This window comes from Anguilla anguilla, chromosome 9, assembly GCF_013347855.1.
Source record: "Anguilla anguilla isolate fAngAng1 chromosome 9, fAngAng1.pri, whole genome shotgun sequence".
Lineage (NCBI taxonomy): Eukaryota > Metazoa > Chordata > Actinopteri > Anguilliformes > Anguillidae > Anguilla > Anguilla anguilla.
In genome coordinates this window covers 12,773,079-12,794,818 of record NC_049209.1, presented here as the reverse complement: position 1 = coordinate 12,794,818, position 21,740 = coordinate 12,773,079, and the positions used below count along the sequence as shown (strand labels likewise).

The window sequence follows — 21,740 nt, the reverse complement described above, 5'->3', positions numbered from 1 at the left end:
AAATAAAAATCCAAATAACCTCCAAAAAAAAAAAAAAACAAGAACAAATGATGTAATGGAATAGTCATTTTGTACTGACCCATAAAATCCTCCCCTAAAGCGTTTTTTTTCACTATTTGAATTTGCACCTATATTTTAAACTTTATTATTAAAAATGGATTCATAATTAATGTATATTTTCTGTGCGATTTAATTATTCAGAAACTTTGCAGAACATCGTAAAAGAGGTACATTGTCTTTCAAAAGTATTCAGACCCTCGACCACTTCTGGCATTTTCCTGAATTCCAAATGACAATTGAAATTCTGTGTGATATTAAGGTAACAGTCATTATATTTAGAATTGTTTTTAAGAAAAACAAAAAACTAAAATACAGTGTTTGCATAACTATTCAAGCACTGTGCTCTGGAAGCATCAAGTTTCCACAGATGAAAAAGGTCAAATATGCACATTGGCCTCTACTCATGGACCATTAAAGTAACTGTCTCAGTTTCTGGATAAAAACCCCACTCAGTGTAAGGATCATTGATCAGATGTGAATGTAAAGGAAAGGTGTGAAAATGAAGACTAAAGAGAATTTTATGGAAGTTGGAGATAAAGTAGCACAAATGCATGTAATAGGGAAAGCATACAAGTGCTTGGATATCCCAGTGAGCACTTTTGGATCAGTAATCATGAAGTGGAAACTGCATCACACCACCCAGGCACTGTCTAGCTGTCAGTCAAAATTCAGCATCCGAGCAAGATGCAGACTTGTGAGCGAAGCCACAGGTAGGCCAAGACTTTGAAGGAGCTGCAGAATTCGGTGGCTAAAAGTGGAATAAAAGGTGCACCAGTCAATAATATCAAGAGCTCTTTATACAGTACATCTGGCTAATTTGCAATGAAAGAAGCTATTACTCAAAAAGAACCATCACCATCTGAAAACATGTCTGACATGAAGATTGCCGGAAAGCATGAGAGTGACCAAGCTAAGACGTGGGAAAAAGTTTTGTGGTCAGATGAGACCAAGATAGAGCTTTTTGGCCAACATTCAAAGTGCTATTTGTGGTGTAATCCTAACACGGCCCATGCCTGAGAAATACCATCCCTACATTCAAGTATGGAGGTGGCAGCGTCGTGCTGTGGGGATGCTTTTCACCAACAGGGACTGGGTGGGCTACTGTGTCTGTGGTGTTGTTCCAATACCAAAATTTAGACTTTGATACTACCATCTTTGGTACTACAAATATCAATTCCAGAATGCTACCACGGTATATACTGATAGCCAAGTATTTCTTATAAAATGGAAAAATGCAAGTGTATGTTTTGTAAAATTTTTGTTAAAAAAAGTCTGACAAAGGGAAAAATCATAAATGAAGTTACTGAAGACGTGTGCACTATGAATAATAGCACTGCACTTGTTAAACAATTGAAATACCCTAATCTACACAGTCATGTGTCTATCTGTTATTAATCACACCTGTTACGATTTAAAGTCTGAAGAGATCAGGGTGGTTTTTGGACAGATGCTTTGCTAGGTTGGATATATTTAGGGTGACCATACTGGATTTCAAAAACAAAGGACATGGTAGGCGCGCATTACGAATGTAATGCTTGGCTATTTGTTTGTTTATATGCAGCCTATGGAACAAGCAAAACCCTAACCAGACAAAAAAGCAGGGGTCTGGTCAGCCTAGACCTGTTGCCTCCTTTGGTGAGACAAACTTTTAAGCATTTTTTTTTTGGGCACTAATTTTTTTTTGTACTAATGTTATCAGGTTTATTTTTATCATTGGCTTTGGCAACAAAATGCTACCACATTTCACTTGGAATGTCCTGCTTTTCAACAAGTTGTGGATGGTCGGTATGATCTACTGCTGCCATTAGGCTATATCTAGCTAACTTCTCTTCCCCCACAAGGATACAGAGCTATGCAGGAGCTTTCTCTCACTCACACTTCTACACACACAGACACACACTCACAGGCACCAAGGCACACCTATTATGACAACCTTCTCATAGAACCTATAAATTTTGCTCTACCATTTTGAATCTTTTGAAAAACAAAGTTTGTCATACTTCTCCTACAGTGTCTGCCTGATTCTCAGCAATTAATCATTGATGCAGCACATCCGTGTGATAAATTTCACAGTGTTATAGTGCCCTATAGCCTATAGGGGGTGTTTTAGCAGAATACCAATTTGTATTGGCTTCATAAGCCAAAATTGTATGAAATATGACAGGAAACCTCAGAGAAGTAAGAGGATAAAACACAAGGCCAAGTTACATTAAATTATTTAGGAAACATTGGGTAGCTATCTTGCTTTCGAACTAATTTTGACTCTTTTGACATCTTCACGTGACACATAAACTTTGAATCACCACATTCAACATGGAAAAACACTGCTTTGGAATACAGCTTGTTTAATTTGTGTGAGCTAAGCTAGCCAATATTGTTTGTTGTAACTTATTTTGATATCAATACTTTTAAGACAGGCCTAGATTGTGCAAGTAATTTGTCTTTTGAATGCTTGCAGAGAAATATTCCTTGACTCAGTGCACGTACTAATGTTGCCAGCAAATAGGGTTGCCAGACGTCCGGTTTTCAAGCGGAATGTTTTCAAATTATTTTTACATGTCCGGTTTGTGGTCCCAGCCAGACAATTTAATGAGTAATTGATCAAAGAAATTTACTGGTAGTTCGTAATGAATCTGCATGTCTGTGACTCCCTGATTTAACATTGGTTTTGAGGGGATTTCCCCCCATTGCCAGTGCTTCCAACGGGATTACCCCGGTCTAACGTGGGTTTGAGGAGAACCCCCGGTCTGACAGCTATATTTTTAAGTAGCTAACCTCAACATTACGGGTGGTGAGTGGAAACTGCTTGCAGCTAGCTGGTTTACTGTAGTTAACTTTTAACTATAGTTAATGTCACTGGCTAGCTAGTTCAGTATATTTTTAGTTTTAATTATAAGTTAACAGCACAGAAGGTTGCAAGCTAATGCACTGTTGTAAACATCTCAAGAATAGCTAGGTAGTTTGTCTAAAAGTTAAGCAGGCAGCTAGTTAGCCATCTAGTCCATCACAGATGCCTTATATGCTTGCGCTGGCGACCAATCCTAGCTACACTTCAGTAATGTTAGCAAATTGCATAAAGGAAATGCTAGTTTAATTTTTTTTTAATTTTAACTGAACTGAACTGAAGTTAGCAATCTAGCTAGCCATGCAGCCAGTGTTATTACCAGGGGGGTGGGTATGTGGTACTTTGTTTCCAGCTCAGGAGTCATTTCATTTTAACATATCAACCTCTTATTGGATACAAAGCTATCACATGATTGTGTACTTTGTCACATTATTTTGTGCATGCATATGTACAATTTATTGGTTCATTTGTTAACTTGGAAACCTCGTATGTAGCATTTTTAGCTATTAAGGTAGCTAACAAGGCTCTGTAGCTGGCTTTATCATCTGCAAGTTAGAAGCTAGCTGCTAGATGATAAAGCCAACTACAGAGCCTTGTTAGCTAACTTCATAGCTAGCTAGCAAGTTGCGAACTTGCGAGATGATGAAGTTATGTTAAATTAAGTTCAATTCAAATAGTTGCACAGAACTGTATTTAGTAGCCTAGCTGTAACTTTATTACATATGAAGGCAGCTAACAAGGCTCTCTAGCTAGCTAACTTATGAGATGATAATGCCATGTTAAATTTGGTTCAATTCATATAGTAACACAGAACTGTGCTGGGTAGTCTTGCTGTACCTTTGTAACATATAAAGGTAGCTAATAAGGCTATCCAATAAAATGGTCGATACATAAAAATGACACCTGCACTGGAAATAGATGGTTGCAGGATTTTCCCTGAAGAATTATAACCACGCAAGTAGCTTCCTTGCTAACTAGCTCGATCGCTAGGTTGGTAGCCTCCTTGCTAACTAGCTTGATAGCTAGGCGAGTAGCTATTGAAATGAAAATAGAGTAACTGTTTGAAATCTTAGGCTATTCATAATGTCTGTTGTCACAGTAATTGTTCTTACCCCTGTGCATTGCTGCACCACCAGCTTCGTCTTTGTCACAGTAATTGCTGTTTCCGTTATTAGTTATAATTAGTACATTAGTTATAACCCTGCCAGCTTCATCTTTGCACTAGGCCTACCATACAGGCTTTTCTAATCAAGTTGGGAGCCAATAATTGTCTAGAATGACGTTGTATTAAAGATTTGCCTTCACTGGAACTAAGGGGCCTATACCAAACAGCCCCAGACCAAGGGATGTCCAGATAATTTTGGTCATATAGTGTAGGTCCGCAGGAAAATTTAAGCTTAGAAATGATTTTGCAATCAATATTATACAATTTCTTAGCATTTGCCATAGACAGTGGAGTCATTTAGCAAACTGTACTGAGTACAGAAACTCAATAGCTAGATTCTCTGAAAATATATCTAAATAGAACAACATAGAATATTGAGTTTTTCTGTTGTTTAATTTGAATGTAAATTCATGCAAGCCTACAGCTGTAAGTTGTGTAAAAAACCTTATGTATACATCCCAATGTGCATACCCTTTTTATTTTTAATTACAGTGCAATCTGCTTGTGAGTATACTGGATGTAGGAATAGCGTGGATGTTGTCATGAAAAGCTGTGCAATGGATTCGATCCTGTCCAAAGTAATTTGCATATGGCACTTTTTTGTGTTAAGCATATAACAGTTCACTTTCTATGTTTTATATTATTTCAGTTTCAATGTATGTTGGCACTTAGCCCATGAAAGATACTTTAGATACAGAAATTTCTTACGGTCATCTGATGCTTACAATTTCTGATACAATTTCTAATGCTTACAGTGGCTCATATGGAACATCTAGGGATTCTAAGTCTGGACTAGGAAAATGTACTTTAAGTGCAAAGCAGCTTGTGTAGAGATGTTTTGCCTTCAGAGGTTGTATGTGTGTATATTACCTGGCTTTTTCTAATAAACTGACATGAGGCTGTTTCACTGAACATTGCTGTAACTGCTGTGGACTGTAAATCCTTTTCCTGGGCCCATTCTCTGGGTGTGGGGGCAGTCTGCCTTTTGGCCTTGGCCTTGTGGTGCCTTTTCTTCCTTTTTGGCATGTTAAAAATCAAAGCCCTTTGAGAAAACCAAAAAAGGAAGTGTATCCTAATATCTCCATCCACCAGGGGCACTATCCCTACATTGTCCGCTACGTGTGAGAAGGTGGTGATTTGGCCATCATGCTGAGTGAAGAGTGGAAAGAAAAAATACATATTTTGTTTCCCTTTATTTGCATATTCAAAATGAAAAAACCAAAGCACACAAACATGAACTGAAGGACCACTTAGGTAGAGGGAATGAGGAAAAACCAAGTGAATATCTGAATGAAACATCACCTCCATAAAAGTCCTCCCAGACATGGCAGGCTGAGCCTTTTTAAAGGGCCTAACTAAAGCAATGGCAACACCTCAGCTAATGGCTGATTAGCTTCAGGTAAACATGTCTGTGTGTTCAAGGCCCATTGCCCTCCCCAGTTGTGGGTGAGAACTGGAACTGCTGATAGCTACCAAAGAACAGTAGCAGCCCTCCTTACTGCTCTCTCCACCCTTCCCAGCATCAAATACCCTCCCACACATGAGTCGGGCAAAGCTCATGCTGGCTGTTGAACAGTGGTCCTTATCCCCTTCAGCCATGTTGGGGACACACCTTCTGATAGGGCCAAGTGTATAGGAGAGAGGGACTGCTAGGAAGCACACAACAGCAGGTGGTGGGGGAACCTTAAAAGGTGGTGGGACCCCTTCTGCTCAAGACAGGGTGACACTCTCTGCTGGCTTCCCAACACTGAATTATTTTTGGTGTGCACCTTAAGGTCCACGACAAGATTTTAGCTTATTAGTACCTGAACTAACTGAATTTGCAAAAGCAAAATGACTTCTGTTGTACATTTTTCAAAAAAAAAAAAAAAGTAATAATAAATGAATAATAATAACAATAAAAATAATAATCTATTAGGGACCTGTTACTTTTCACCTGAGACATGCTTGTTTTCTGATATTTTGGAAACATATATAACACCATTTTATCACAGCCTTTTTTTATTTTTTATTTTTTGTGAACAATTTTTTATTGTTTTTAACATACCCGAAACCCCTCCCCATCCCCGGAGCTAGGAGAGAAGTCAGCAGTCTATTGCTTGCAACTTCATCCAAGCTGTAATTGTGTTACAATGAGCTCTGTAGATTGTTGCTGTAGATTTATCAAGGAGAACAATATCATAAAAACAACCAATACGCCATACAGCATTCTAAGAGTTCAGAGTTATCTCAGCTTTTTAAAGAATCATTTAAATTATTTACATGATTCCTAAAAAACAATACAACTGGATGTAACCTTATTCCAGAATATTTCCAATCGTTGTCAGATGGTGCAATGAGAATAGAATACCAAAGCCCATATTTATAAGGTGTCTTAAGTGGTATCATTTTTATGTGTTTTCTTTCCTGTGTGCCAGTTAAAGGGTTAAATAATTTGTATTCACATGAGGAGCTGTACTGTGCCGCTCCCTCACATCCCCCCCTCCTCGCCAAAAAAAGAAAACCCTTTAATGTCCCAGTTGACCCTAGAGTTATGATCAGACATCCTCCCCTCTGGAATAGAGGTGATCTTAGTAAGATCCCTCTTGTCTTAATTGTGTGTGTCTTCTTTTTTTCATGGCTAATTATTGCATTGTTTTTGGAAAGCACACCACACTCGGGGGGCACAGCCATGCTTTGTGTTTTTATGTTTTGAGTAGCTGTTTTAATTGTGTATCACGTAATTGGGATGGGCGGAAACAATTTTCTCTGTCCTTAATTTATTTCGAGAAATGTTCAGGTGTTTTTAAATTGTGTATTTTGTAATTAATTCCCTGTTGTTGCTTTAATTGTTTACTTATTTTTGTATTCATGCTGAATTTCAATGGGCTATGTTGATGAATTTGAGGGTGGGAAAATCCATGATGTTGGGGCCATAATTCTTCTGGCTTATTGTGCCACCTGGCTGGAGTGTTTGTTTAGTCGGCCGATCCAGTTTGCACCCCATTCCATGTAGTGCATATCAACAGACTTGAAAGTAGTATGTTTCTTAAAGTGTAAATTTTCAAGAAAATAAATTTAGGTAAATTAGTCAGTCCACCAATGTTATAGCAAAACCTTTTAACATTTATCACATGATATTGTGAATATCTCTGCAGTCAGTGATGTGTTTGTTTTTCCAGCACTGTCCCACAAGCCAGTAATTTGCTTAAAGCAATGCACATTTCTTAGAGCATGGAGTGGCCAGGGAATTATAATTTTTGTCTTTAGGCACAGTCCCCTGTCCCTCGGCCACAGCAAGAGGGAAACAAACAAGATGTGTATGACAAGCTACTACCATTGAAATATGGCTTGCTAGCTCAATACATAGGTTTCATTACTGTCAAGGACAATACATCTTATCATTTCAAACCTGGATACACCTGCAAGGCAAGGAGAACAGCAGCTCTTCAACTAACTGTAATGCAAAATCACCAGTCAAAAAAGGTGCAAGAATCCAGTGAAGGAATGAAAAAGAAACTATTTTTGGGGGACTATGGTGGTAGCTATCTACAAGTAAGTAACCGTTAGATAATGCCATGTAGCTAGCTAGAACCTAGCTAGACCCTAGCTGGCTTGGTAAATAGCTACCTTGCCAGACTGGTGTTTACATCAAGGTCAACAGAATCATTTCACAAATGGGTACAAACACATAGAAAAATGTATCCAGAGCTTCTTTCTAAAAACCTGAATTGTGAAGTGAGTGACCTGTTATATCCATTATTATATGTATATTTTAATTGTCGACATTTTAGAAAGAAATGTTGAAATAGAATAGCTCCATTTCTTCTTTAGCTTCCTTTTTTTTTGACTAACCATTAGTTTGTATATAAACAAGGGACTGAAATTATTAGCCAATTTCCCCAATATGGGGACATTATGTGCGTGTTTTCTTTTTAAGTGTGTGCAATAGCGAGCAAATTAAACAGGCACATTTTTGTCGAAGGGGAGTGACATCTTTTAAAATAAATTTGATTCAGCAGAATTTCGTGGTTGTATTTCCAAGCTTTGACAGAACAATAATGGAGATTATCCTAGTCAATTTAGTCCTTCTCCAACAAATATGTTGGGGACAAAGGTTTATTTGTTGTTTTCATGGTATAACATTTTGTTACAGCTTTTTTATGGCTTAAAGGCCTAAATTTGAGTGCAGTACAGATTTCAATATGCATCCTGCCAGGAGGAAACCAGATCTAGTCTTTTCCAATACATAAAATTAAAACGGAATGGTCTAGCCATTTGTTTTGGTTCATTTATCTTTATCAACCTTTTTTAGCTGCGACCGCAGCTCTGTCTGTCGGCCGGTTGCTTGGTCGGTTGGTCCACAAAAGTGTCCCACCCTGTTGTGGCCACAGTTTTCGCCCCAAGAGGCTGAAATTTGGCATGGAGGTTGGTCATGACCAAAGGTAGAGCTGAGTAACTTTCAAGCCGATTGACCAAGATGGGGCGTGGCGATGGACATGGCCTATCACAAAAAGGCGCATAACTCCCAAATGGATTCACAGATTTGCACAAGATTTTGTGGAAAGGTTGGTCATGAGCCAAAGAAGAGGTCACGTGTTTGTGTGAGGGTGTGTGCATGGATGCGTGCACACATGGAATTCGGCTATTGCGGAATTTGCGCTTGTTGTGATACAAATCTGCAAGGAGAGTTTCCTTGTTCAAATACAAAACCAGGCATTCCCAGTCACTTATCCCAACAGTGCAATTTCTCTTATAACTTTTTATAACCCATGTATAAAGTGAAACTGTACACACAAAGGGGCTTATTTTATTCCAGTTCACTTAAGAGAATAACATCAATAGCATATGCTGAATATGCATCGTGTGCAAATATAGCAGATGCTCATAGACACTTTACAAATGAGACTAAACATATCATGACTGATATTAGACAAACACAATCAGGCCTATTTACAAAGAAAACAGTATGACTTCTGCACTGTGTGTAAAAAGGCAAAAAAAAGACGCACATTTGTGACTGTGACTCTTTGTATATATATATATATAGAAATAGCACTGCATATATATATATATATATGCAGTGCTATTTCTATATATATATATATACAAAGAGTCACAGTATATATATATATGCAGTGCCCTCCATAATGTTTGGGACAAAGACTACCTGAACCGAGTTACCTAATATTAAAATTCAGTTTGGTTTTAAGTTTTATTTTTTATATCACGGATATCTAGCTAGCCAACAACTAAATTATATTTGAAACACAGGCTAAACTATAAACGTAGTCAAGCTGTAACTAGACTACCTGCCTAGTCTGATACTGACTTTGTTTATTGACACAATAAATTAGCATTAAGACTTTATAGTGATGGAAAAACTTTGGTACTGATGTGCATTATTAGATGTTCATGCATTTTCTATACAACCAGTGGTGCCACCTGTCCAAGATGCATTCTAAAAATAGATTCTTCTCCATGCTATGAATGGATTTGGAATCGAGAGCATTATACAATCCCTAGATCTGTGAAATAATTGAAAATCACCATCCCTAGAATATAGTCATGTTTAGTACTTTGTTGTGTATCCTGAAATGACTGCTTGAAGTATGTGACCCATAGACATCACCAGTTGCTGAGTATCTTCTCTGGTGATGCTCTGCCAGGCATGTACTGTTGCCATTTTCAGCTCCTGATTGTTTTGGAGGCTAGTTGTCTTAAGTTTTTACTTAAGCGCATGAAACACATGTTCATTTGGATTCAGTTCTAGTTTTTAGCTTTGAAAAACTGCTTTGTTGCTGCAGCAGCATGTATGGGATTATTGTCTTACTGTAGGATGAAACGCTGTCCAATAGATTTGGAAACATTTGGTTGAACTTGAGTGGATAAGATGCTTCTGTATACTTCAGAATTAATTCTGCTGCTGCTATCAGAAGTTACATCATCAATGAAAACAAGTGAGCCAGTGCCATCCATACATTCGCAAACCATAACACCCACCACCACCATGTTTCACAGATGAGGGTGGGGGTGCTTTGGATCTTGGGCAGTTCCTTTTCGCCTCCATATTTTTCACCTGCAAATCTTGCAAATCACTCTAATACAAATGAATCTTGGTCTCATCTGCCCACAAGACCATTTTCCAGAACTCTGCAGGCTCCTTTAGGTACTTCTTCACAAACTGTGACCTGGCCATCCTGTTTTTTTGTGTAACTAGTGGTTTCCATCGTTCAGTGTTGCCTCGGTAGTTCTTTTCTTGAAGTCTTCCTCAGACAGTTGGCACTGACACATTCAGGCCTCCTGAAGATCTGTCGGACAGCTTGGATTTCTTTTTGTTCATTGAGACCTTGACATCTAAGTAATGGGTCACTGAGGTACAGTTATGTCTGTAGAGTGTTCTCATGGCTGTAGATCCCCTGCATCAGTGACAATCTTTGTACCTTTCCCACCATTCTCTACAGCCTTCACTGGACCTTTTGGGCTTTTATGGGAAACAATACAAATGTTGTTGCTGTGATATTTCTGAGTAATGGTGCGGAACAGATCTCCCACATTAGTCTTTGACCTTGTGAAACAAATTGTATAGTTGATGTTTTTGAGCTTACAAACAAATTAGCATTTATAGTTTACTGTTTAATGGCTATTCTATTAAATTATGTTATGCATATGTCCAAGAGAAGTGTACATTTACAGTTACATTCAAGCATTTATCAGACGCTCTTATCCAGAACACCTTAACAGTGCATAAAAATAGCAACCAATAGTACCGACCACTACATAACTTATGCAGACATCGTAAATAAATAAACCTACAACTACTGTTAAATGCCGTAGTAGGTGCAAGAGTGTGACTGAGAATGTTGCTAGTGTTTCATGAAGAAAGTGATGTTATGTGTTAATGGGTACTATCAGTTGCGGCCCTGATGACCTGGCATCACAGGCACAGTAGGTATACAGAATAGCTAGTAATATTTTGCACTAAGGCACTAATATAATATTTTTAATAATAATAATAATAATAATAATAATAATAATAATATTTTTTCATGTCACTTTTGAAGGTAATTCAGCATAGGAAGCAGGGGGGCATGTCAACTGTTTACAATATTGGAAACCGTTAAACCTGTCCCCCCCAGTAATTGTACCAGAAAGTTATGCACTTTGAGATTTTACAAGCAAGATTGCAGTCGTATGAGTGGAAGATCACATGAACACTATGCTACTACTATCATATAAAAATAACTTGCCCTGTTCAAATTGTATTATGTAGTATTTATAAAGTTATATATATTGTTCAATATGTCAAATTGAATATGCATTAATTGACTACATTTTTGGTTTTTGTACGCCGTATGTTTTGTAGCAGTATCAAAGTATGGAACTTCTTTTGGTTCAGTCATGAATCTAGCTATCAAAGACTTTTCTGAAGCCGTGTAATGTTTGCTGAAATTATTGGAACCAGTTTAAAGGTCGGACGGCCCAGTGGATGATTTGGCAGTCTACATTTATAACATACGAACACAAGAAAGGAACAACAACTTGGCTTGTCGTTCCTTTTTTAAATTAAAAAAAATTTCTGTTCAGAATTTTTCCTTTGCTAGTTTCAGCATGTGGCCCCATGTTCTGTTTGCAGATCTTAGCCTAAAGAATCTTGCCTGGCTAAATGTACTGATCCCTTTCAGTTGTTTGAAAATCACTATTAAATCCTATTAAGTCTCTTCTTTTTAAGGCTGAATAAATTAAGACTGTCCTCATAACTCTTACATTTTATGTTGGTAGCCAGTTTAGTTGCCCTTCTTTGTACTTTATCCAGAGCCTTTATGTCTTTCCTGTAATGTGGTGCCCAAAACGTACCACAGTACTCCAAGTGAGGTCTCACCAGTGCATTACATTACGACAAGATTACTTACATTTATATTCTATACTCCTAGCAATATATCCTAGCATCCTGTTGGCCTTCTTCACTGCTACAGCACAATACTTAGGCCCAGATAAACTAATTATCTCTCAAATTGAGCACTATCTATTTTCACTCCTCCCATGAAATAATCATGTCTTATACTGTATAATTTTTTTCTGCATACAGTACTTTACATTTGTATATATTGAATGTCATCCGCCATGTTTCATCCCACTTCTGGATTTTGTTTAGGTATTCTTGAATTATCCTTGTAGATTCTTGAGTTTTTGCCACCAGACCTCCAGTTTTTGTATCATCTGCAAATGAACCTACTGTACTACTGATCTCCATTGATAGCCAATTCAGAATACACTCTGCTATGACTTCTGTGGCTTCTACTGATTTCATTTGTATTATAAGCCTCTCATGTCGAGGTTTGGTAAAACAATACTGCTGTGTGATGCGTCCCATGCTGGATATCACTTAAGGTGATTCCATTTTTTTCAAGGAATAATTCCATTTGGTTTCTAATGATTGATTCAAGTATTTTACATTTAATGCAAGTTAATCTGACCGGCCTGTAAATTCCAGGGTCAGTGCGGTCACCCTTCTTATATATATATATATATATTGTTATTATACTGCCATGTTTCCAATCCTGTGGTATTTCACCAGTATTAAGAGACTGATTAAAAATAGCTGGTTTGTAAATATTTGTTGCCAGTCCCTTAAGTACTCTTGGGTATATCCCATCAGGGCTACTTGTTACAAAAGAAAACACTACAATTAAATACTAAAATAGAGTGCTCAAATAATATATTTAAAATAAAACAATAAAAGAAAACGGTAAAATAAAATTAAATAAATTCAAAGCAAGTCTAAAATAAGAGCGAGTCACTCTGTTCAACGCTCAACTCTGACGGCAATCCCATGTCTGACCAATAAATTTTCCCTTTCCCACATTCCTTCGTCCAAAAATATGCAACAAATGTGGACCAAAAACAGATCCAGTCCAACACTTATTCTGGCACAACGCATCATATTACATGTTTGACACATGTAACCTATTTTGCGACCAAATATTTTTCTTTAATTATTTTTTGAGAGTGAAAGTTAGGTTGGGGGATAAGGGCTGGCGTTGTGTTTTTTATTCATATGCCTGCACCTAACTGGGAAAAGTGAAAAGATAATCTGACCTCTTGAGGATTAACTATCTATCTTTCTGTCTTTCTCCATGTCAAATTCTCTGATAATGTAAATAGGTTTTGATAGATTTGATACAGTAGATTCCATATGTATCAGTAGAGAGTTTGAATGGGTAGAGAGATGGAGGTGAGGTGGTGTTGAGGTGTAGGGTAGCTCTTCTTCAACCTTGTTCACTTGACATACTCCATCTGCACCCCAAACTCTGTGTAAGATACATTCATTACATATTTATTATGTAAGCATTTAGATTATGTCCCTAAATACATAATGTCTGTGGTGTATTTCATTCACGCATTTCAATATCAGAGTGTAAAATAAGGGTTAAATAAGTTGATTAAACATGATACTTTAATTTCTTTTGCCATCTTGAGGTTGTGTACTGTTAGTCTATTGCTCACTTGGAGATATCTCACATACAGTAGCCTACATACAGAACAATAAAGGAACAACAAGGCCAGCTCTTGCTGGTGAGAATGGACAAGGCGGGCATGTGTTTGCATCTTTAATATCTATAGCTGGTTCTGGTGGAAACAATAAACTTTCCCACTCTCTATAATGTTTTATTCTGGGGATAGGTGGAGGTAGAGGCTGGGGAGCAAATGTGTTCCCCAAACTTACTTCTACTCCCCTGGGCCTCATAGTGTAGATTTATCATATGTTCATGTTCCATGGCTGGTTTAATAGGCACTGTGAAGGTACCTGTATGTGCAGGTTCATCTTTTCTCCTCAAAAATCCTTGCCTTCCCTTTCACAAAGGGTTAAGTTCTGCAGGTGTTTTTTTTTTTGCTTTTATGAGATATACTTGGTCATCATACAGAAAATAGCACTCATCAAAGCTTTATCTGGAGCAGAAAACATACTGTTAATGCAGAAGATTATTAAACATTTAATAATAATTTTTAAAAAATGCTTTACATACTGTGATAAAAGCACATTGTCATGAAAGAACATTTTCCTTTTGATTTAGTTGTAGTACAGTATCACCAGTAAGTTTGTACAAAAAATTATTGGTTCATAAAGTTGCATTTGTTGGTATAAGTGTTGCACCTATATTGTAGTATCAGTTTAGTACATTTGGGTACATGTCCTATTATGCTAGATTCAACTCTCATGGAAACAAAATAAAAATAACAGATGTTGTAAATCAAAGGAATAACTATTCTCTTTCTTTGAACAAACAAACTGCCAGGGTTAAAAAAATAATAATTTCTGTGTGCGAATATACTTACCCAACACATTAAAACCAAACACAACATGGGGACAGTTTGTGTGCTGTTCTAGTTCTAGTTCTAGTTCTAGTTTAAATTTATTGTCATTACTTCTCCTTACAAGTTATGCAAAGAGTAGAACAAAATATAGTGCCCCCGGGGCCATAGTGCAATACTTAAAAACAGAACATTCATTAAACAATCAGCTATGAAGAAAGGGAGGTGGATCTTGTGAAAACATGTTCATTTTATTCCAGAAATTACAGCCTGCTTTGACTGTACTACAAAGGAATAGTACCCTTAAAGTGCTCATTTTAAACTTGTCAGTGTTTATGTGTTGGTTGAAAGGAACATTCATCGAGTGTATGGTAGTACAAAGTGTACTCTGACCATATATTGCAAATATAAAATGCACTTGAACAGTTGTACAAGACTGGTGAATGGTTCTCCAATCATCTGTCCACATAAGATAAAAGACCAATTGAAGCATCTGTATTTCTTCCTTCTAGCATGAAATGTGATACCCTCACTCACTGGAAAACAAAAGTGCAGCCAGATTACTGTATCAGGCACTGAAGACATTTGGTGTATTTTGTCGACCGTGGTGAATCAATTTAGGCATGTGATGCATATTTTTTGTGTGGATCTTTTAGCCTGGCCACAGGAGGCTGAAAGGACAGAGCATACAAGTTGACTCATGCCACATCTTCTCATTAATGCACAGTGTGTTACTGCTTTGGGGTGGCTTTCCCGATAACGTTGGATTTTAGGATTAACAAGTGTTTTTGCGAGGTTCTTATGCTACTTTCTCTCGTGAAGTGGGTTTCCCAAACAGGATCGTTAAATGGGCTATTTAGAGGAATTTACCAAAGAACCTCTTTGTAAAGTGTTTCTCGCTACAACATGAGTAGTTTGTAAATCGATGTCATAAGTCTGTACGTCACTTGTTTTTTAGCCCATGAACACCGAAAAAATGAAATGCTGAAATTGTGAGAATAGGCTACTTTGCGTTATCATTAAACTATAGCCATTTTGATTCTGGTCTTTTTAAACTAAGTGCATAAATATTTAAAGAAACGATTCCATGAATAATGGATTGAGTAATAAAGGAACATTTCCCCAAAATGACCTTCATCTGTGAAGTGGCCTAGTGGATTAAAGTTGACCCTGATTGCAGCATTTATTCTCACAGTTTTTCTGCACCTTTGGTTCAGGCACAATATTCTCTGCTGCCATGACAATTCAGCCTATTCTCCACAATGCAGGGGTGGCAATGTTTTGGCCTGATTTATACAATTATACATGTGCTACAATTTGTTTTATTAATGAAAAGTGATTAGATTATCATTAGTTTATTAATTGCATTTAATTAGATTAAAAATGATCAAGATGTGACATTTTAATGTTCAATTTAATTTGATACATTGCCATTCCAAATAATATTCAGATACAGTTTTTATTTCATGGGTATGTATTTTGTATTTTCATGACATTTACTCTGGGTATACATGAAAAAATAATATACTATAAGGCTGCTACACTTTTTAGGCTATTGTAGGCTGTGATTGTGAGTGTGCTTCGAAAGCGTATGGGTATTGTGTGCGTTGCCAGAGCACAGGGCTGCTAGCGGGGTCTTATAGAGGTCCCTTGCTGCAAACAAGTGATTTAGATGGCTCGTAACTTAGGAGTGAGCTAAAGACACACTTTCTTTACGAATGTATTTTGGAAACCCACGTTATTTTAAGAATGATTGTAAGAGCCATTCAAAGAGGTTCTTAAGAGATTTATAACAACTTATAACCACATTGATGGAACAAGCTGTTGCACCTTGATGCAAAATCTACCTATTCACCTTAGCCAGGTGCTCCTGCAGCATACTGCAACTGTGTTTATAGTTACAAAAGTTGTAGGTTCAATTCTCAGATGGGTTGCTGTGATTGTATCCTTATTCAAGTTACAGTACTTAACCTGAATTGCTTCCGTAACCATCCAGCTGAGCTTAGATTGTGTTTCTCTGGATAAGAACATCTGCTAAATGTAATGTTCGCATCTTAAATGAACACTCCTTGAAAGCATGTTGTAAAACAATAAATAGTGTACAACCTGCATTCCAGGAATGCATTTAAAGATAAATAAGAAATACCCCTTTTTCTCTTTATGGGGAGGAAATTTGATCAGAAAGAGAACTAAAATATCAGAATTACATTTTCCCCCTTTATTTACACACTGTCACAGTACTCTGTTTCCATAAGAATTAAATGGGTACCATTTTGTGCCAAATAAAGTCTAGACTGTCATTTGCATTTTCATGATCACAGCATCAGTACAGAGTGGGCTTATGTCTGCCAGTCTTCCTTCATTTCTATTGCAGGAAAAGTGCACATTAGATTCCCGGCCAGTGTTTTTGGGTTGCGAGCTATTGTCAGTGAGGGCTGTGCCTCTGCTCTGGTTGGTACGTGCTTCAGCTGCAGTATGTGAGTGTGGGTGGTGAGGCAGTAAGTGTGGCACAATTGGTGAACAAAAATGGAATATAAATTCAATGTAACAAGCACAAATGCTTTTCATTACTTCATTACATGTAGTGTTTGGTGTTCACCCCCTCTCGTGTGGTGGCTGCCTTGTTTTATAATCTCCATAGGAAACCAAAGGGCACTGCCAGGCTGGGACTTGCCATGGAATCTTGAGTGATCCATTGCCCAGATACAGTTTTAGAAGCTGTTGCCAAAGCCAATGCTAAAAAACGCATAATTTAGAAATGGCATGAACTCCTACCTGTTCAACAAAATCAGTCAAAAACCAAAATGAACTAGTAACAGTTTGCTTTTTTACAAACCAATAAAACAGCATGGTAGTTTCACAAGTGTTTTGTACTATGACGTGGCGCTCTGTCTTCATTGCTCTTCTAAAACAGATGAATTATTTTTTAACAGATTTTGAATGTGACATAAAAGCCAAGACCCCTTAAAATCAGCAACACGCCTAAGTGCTGTGTTTCCATAAATAATAAACTGACTGCAACCATAAACCCAAAACAGGGTCGCACGTGTTCATATGCATGTGAGTTGGATAAAATTGTACAGTAAACTCCCACACAACCAACCAATGGGACCAGAGGGGAAGTTGATACATGGATAAACCAGCAAAAATTATTGATTTGAATGAATTGAATTAATTAAACCAACAGCCTTGTTTCCATTTTATGTTGAAAACCACCGTCAGTCACATAGAGCAGGGTTGGTCTCTTAGTACAAGCTTGCATCAATAGCTCAAGTATAGACATATTTCTAATGCACATCACTTTCCCAGGTTGTCAGTCTTGAATAGAAATTTCCATTAAATGATAATCCAGCAGGCCGCTTATGCGCGAAGCGTTTTTACTGTAGGTGTGAGTTTACTGTACAAAAGAAAATGGCAGCTATGTCAGATGTTATGTGCCGTTAGACCTTCTTCATGTCAGCAGCCTGTGTTTTGTGGTTTAAGGCTTGAGGGTGGCCGGGAGCATGTGTTTCCCATGGAGTTCTTCTTTCCGCCCCAGAGGACCTGCCTGATTTGCGCAGACGAGGCATCCGGATGCCACTACGGGGCGCTTACATGTGGCAGCTGCAAGGTCTTTTTCAAGAGAGCCGCTGAAGGTGAGTGCCTACCCTAGGGAAACTGCCCTGGATCCAGTCAGCGCATGTTCTTAACCTTGACTTATTAATGAGTCTTCTTTTTTCTTCACAAGCACATTTGTGTGACATGAGCATGCTTCAGAATTTACTTATATATGTTTGTGAGTAGAAAGAAAAAAATGACACTTGCATTAAATTATAAGTGAAAGTTAAGAACAAATGTGGTTTGAATTCAGGCCAGTCACCAAATTGGGTTAGTTACAGTACATCACATTCATTTGGAAAATGCCTTTATTCAGATTGACTTAGAAAGAGAACATAAAACATGACCAAGGTGGAAGCAATGGAAACAGATCCTCTTCCTGGATTCCCTCTGCTTCCGGTGCAGTTCACCAAAGCAGAAGCTGTCTCCCCTCCTTCCTCTGACTCATTTGTACTCATCCGGTTGTGTGTGTGGGATGTTTTAATACTGTGACCACGAAATATTCTGGTGTCTATGTGTGCCGCAACCTAAAACACTCTCTTCATCCCGGTCTGGCTTGTAGGAAAACAGAGGTATCTTTGTGCAAGCAGGAACGATTGCACCATTGATAAGCTGAGGCGGAAAAACTGCCCTAGTTGCCGCCTGAAGAAGTGCTTTGAGGCTGGAATGACGCTTGGAGGTAGGAAATATCTGCACAGTGTTAATTCAACTAACAGACTACATATGTGTCCAATGGGGACCATATGTACTCTGAAAGATTTGATTTAACATTGAACATTTTACTGTGTGTATGTCAGATGTCTGTTGAGTCACCATCCAAGGTTAAAAATAAAAATACATTTTTATTCTCTATTGCTTTTAGCAGCACGTAAGTTTAATGTTTTGTTATTAGATTTTCTTACTTGATTTGAAAATTGCTCAACTGCAAATTATACAGACTCTTCTGTTGCTATTTATATCAGTTATCTCCCTCTCTCTTTCAAAAACATTTAGACATATCCATGTTGTTCTTTTTTAGCACACCTTGTAAGATATTTCCTAACATTAAGAGACATAAGCTTTTTTGTTTTCGCTCTATCCTTCAACTCATTGGATTTGAAAAGAAACAATGAATATTAGGTTAAAGTGCAGACTGTCAGCTTTAGATTGAGATTATATATACATCAATATCAGCTGAACCACGTAGGCATTGCAGCCAAGTTTCTACAAAGTCCCCCCATTTTAGGTAACCAAACCTACTGTGAAATGCAAAAGTATTGGGACAGTGACATAATTTTTGTTGTTTTGGCTCTGTTCTCCAACTCATTGGATTTGAAGCAAAACAATGGATATGAGGCGAAAGTGCACACCTCCAGTTTTAAGCTTGTCAGCTTTGAGGGCATTTACGTACATATCAGGTGCAAATAGATACCAAAGCATTGAGCATGTCAGAATCAGCTGTTTGATACATTGATAGGAAGCAAGAACGCACCGAACTCAGCAATAAACAATGACCTGTTGGTCCACAGAAGACCACTGTGGATGAGAGAATAATAGTAATTGTGAAGAAAACCCCATTTTCAACTCTCAAACAGATCATAAACACGCTCCAGCATGTAGGCATATATCTGTCAAAGACTACCACAAAGAGGAGACTACACCAGCATAACCTCAGAGGGTTCATCACAAGATGTAAGTCACTGGTAAGCCTCAAGAACAGAACGGCCAGGTTAGAGTTTGCAAAAAATTAGAAACTGTAGAATTCTGGAACAAAGTTATGGACGATGAGACGAGTACTAACTTACCAAAGTGATGGAAAGAAGAACGTGAGGTGTAAGAAAGGACCTGTTAATCATCTAAAGCACCCCCCCCCCCCGCTCTATGAATCATAGTGGAGGTGGTGTTATGGCTTAGGCATGTATGACTGCCACTGTGGACCTGACTTGCTTGTTTTCCTTGATGATATGACTGCTGAAGGCAACAGTAGGATGACTTCTGAAGTGAACAGGAAAATCTTGCGCCTATTTTTGCAGGCAAGATTAGCTAAATGCTGGCCCTAACGCAGTGTCTCTCATTCCAGTAGCTTACACTGATTAATTCCACAGAGGTGCATTGCTTAAATAGCTAATATTGCACTGCATAATTGAATGAACTTGAATTTCAAATAGTAAAAATAAAATAAACAAAATATTTATCACATCTGTATTAGGTGTTCATGCACATTCGAAACGGCACCACAATAGCACAGTGCACCAGCATTTCAATCACATCCTGGTCTGAGTTGGCTTAAGCACAAACACATTATTCAACACCAAACTTGCACAGTGCCGTATATATCTACTGACACACCCCCTATTGCATTGCCCAACCTATGTTGGCACAAAACGGGTTTTCTGCAGGATACTACCAAACCTGGCGCAGGTGAAAAACATTCTTTTTGTGCAAGACAAAGCTAGTAATCCACTTGTACCCAGGCGCGTTTGCGCTTGCATATTTACGAAAATAGGGCCCCTTATGCGCTCAGACTCAACCAAATGCCTCAAAACTCATTGGACGCCGCTTACAGTACCTTTCAGTAGGAAAATGATCGCAAAAATACAGCTAAGGCAACCGGTTTTCAGGGCCAAGAATTGGAAAGTTCTTAACTGAAGTCAATCACGTGACCTGAATCCAATTGAACATGCGTTTCGCTTGTTGAAGACAAGACTGAACGAAAAAAGCTGAAACAAACTGAAGGAAAAAGACTGAAACAAACAGGCACTGAAGTAGGCTGCAGTACAGGCCAGTTAGAGCATCACCAGGGTCTTGTGATGTCTATGCATCACAGACTTCAGTCATCAAATGCAAAGGATTTGCAAACAAGTACAAAATATTATGTCTTTATTTAAGATTATGTTCATTCGTCCAATTACTTTTGGTTCCTCTGGAGGAACTATGTATAAAAATGTCTCTAATTACCACACAGATAACCTGATTTGGAAGTAAACCCTCTGATTAAAGCTGACAGTCTGCACTGTAACCTCATATTCACTGTTTAATTTAAAATCCAGTGTCCTGGAGTACAGAGGCAAAACAAAAAGAATTGTGTCACTGCCCAAATACTTGTGGACTGCATTTTAGTTCCTAGATTTGAAAGTTACATACTTTATTGTACGCACCAAAATTCACTATGGACATGTGCATATATTAACATGCTGATATCTGTTGGAGAGGAGGGGGTGAATTGTGGTCACATTAATATACAAGGTAAGGTGAGGTTTTGAGATTAAACTTGGAAAAGATTTCAGGGGTGGGATGGGTGGATTTTTTTCCATTGACATACAAGGTAAGGTAAGGTTTAAAGGCTGAACTTTATTTGGAAGAAATTTCAAGATAAATTGGCTCCTTCAGCCACAGGGCTCATTCTGTGTGAATGTCCCATTCCCATCTCCTGCACTTCTGGGTCTGTGCACCTTCAATTTCAGCGGCACAATGGCCTGGAGGCAGCTAATCAAGCCACCGACTGTGCTCTGGGATAATTTAGACCTATTCCTTTCGCCCTCCTCAGAATCACCCCCCGAGTGGCTTGTCATATTAGGGCACCCTCAGATTGGCGTGCGGTGGCCTAATTTTAGCACGCCATTCAATTTTCACGCGCCTAAAAATTTCTCATTCAGGCTAATGGTGAAAATTGTGCGGAACAGCTCAAAGGTGACACGAGACTGGGGGAATTAAAGGAGCCAAAATGCAACATAATGTAGTGATTGTCGCCATAAGGCACTTCGCCTCCCGTTCTGCCAGTGATGAAAATGACTGCGGAAT

At 38.1% G+C, this 21,740-nt stretch overlaps 1 protein-coding gene across 1 annotated transcript in view; it reads left to right on the top strand.

Annotated features, from left to right (window-relative positions):
- LOC118235897 (androgen receptor-like) overlaps positions 1–21,740 on the top strand; it is a 44,508-nt gene that overhangs the window by 3,978 nt on the left and 18,790 nt on the right. The window contains exons 2-3 of the mRNA XM_035433767.1: positions 17,847–17,998; positions 18,523–18,639. Coding sequence (XP_035289658.1) covers positions 17,847–17,998; positions 18,523–18,639 — 269 coding nt within the window. The remainder of the gene's footprint in view (positions 1–17,846; positions 17,999–18,522; positions 18,640–21,740) is intronic.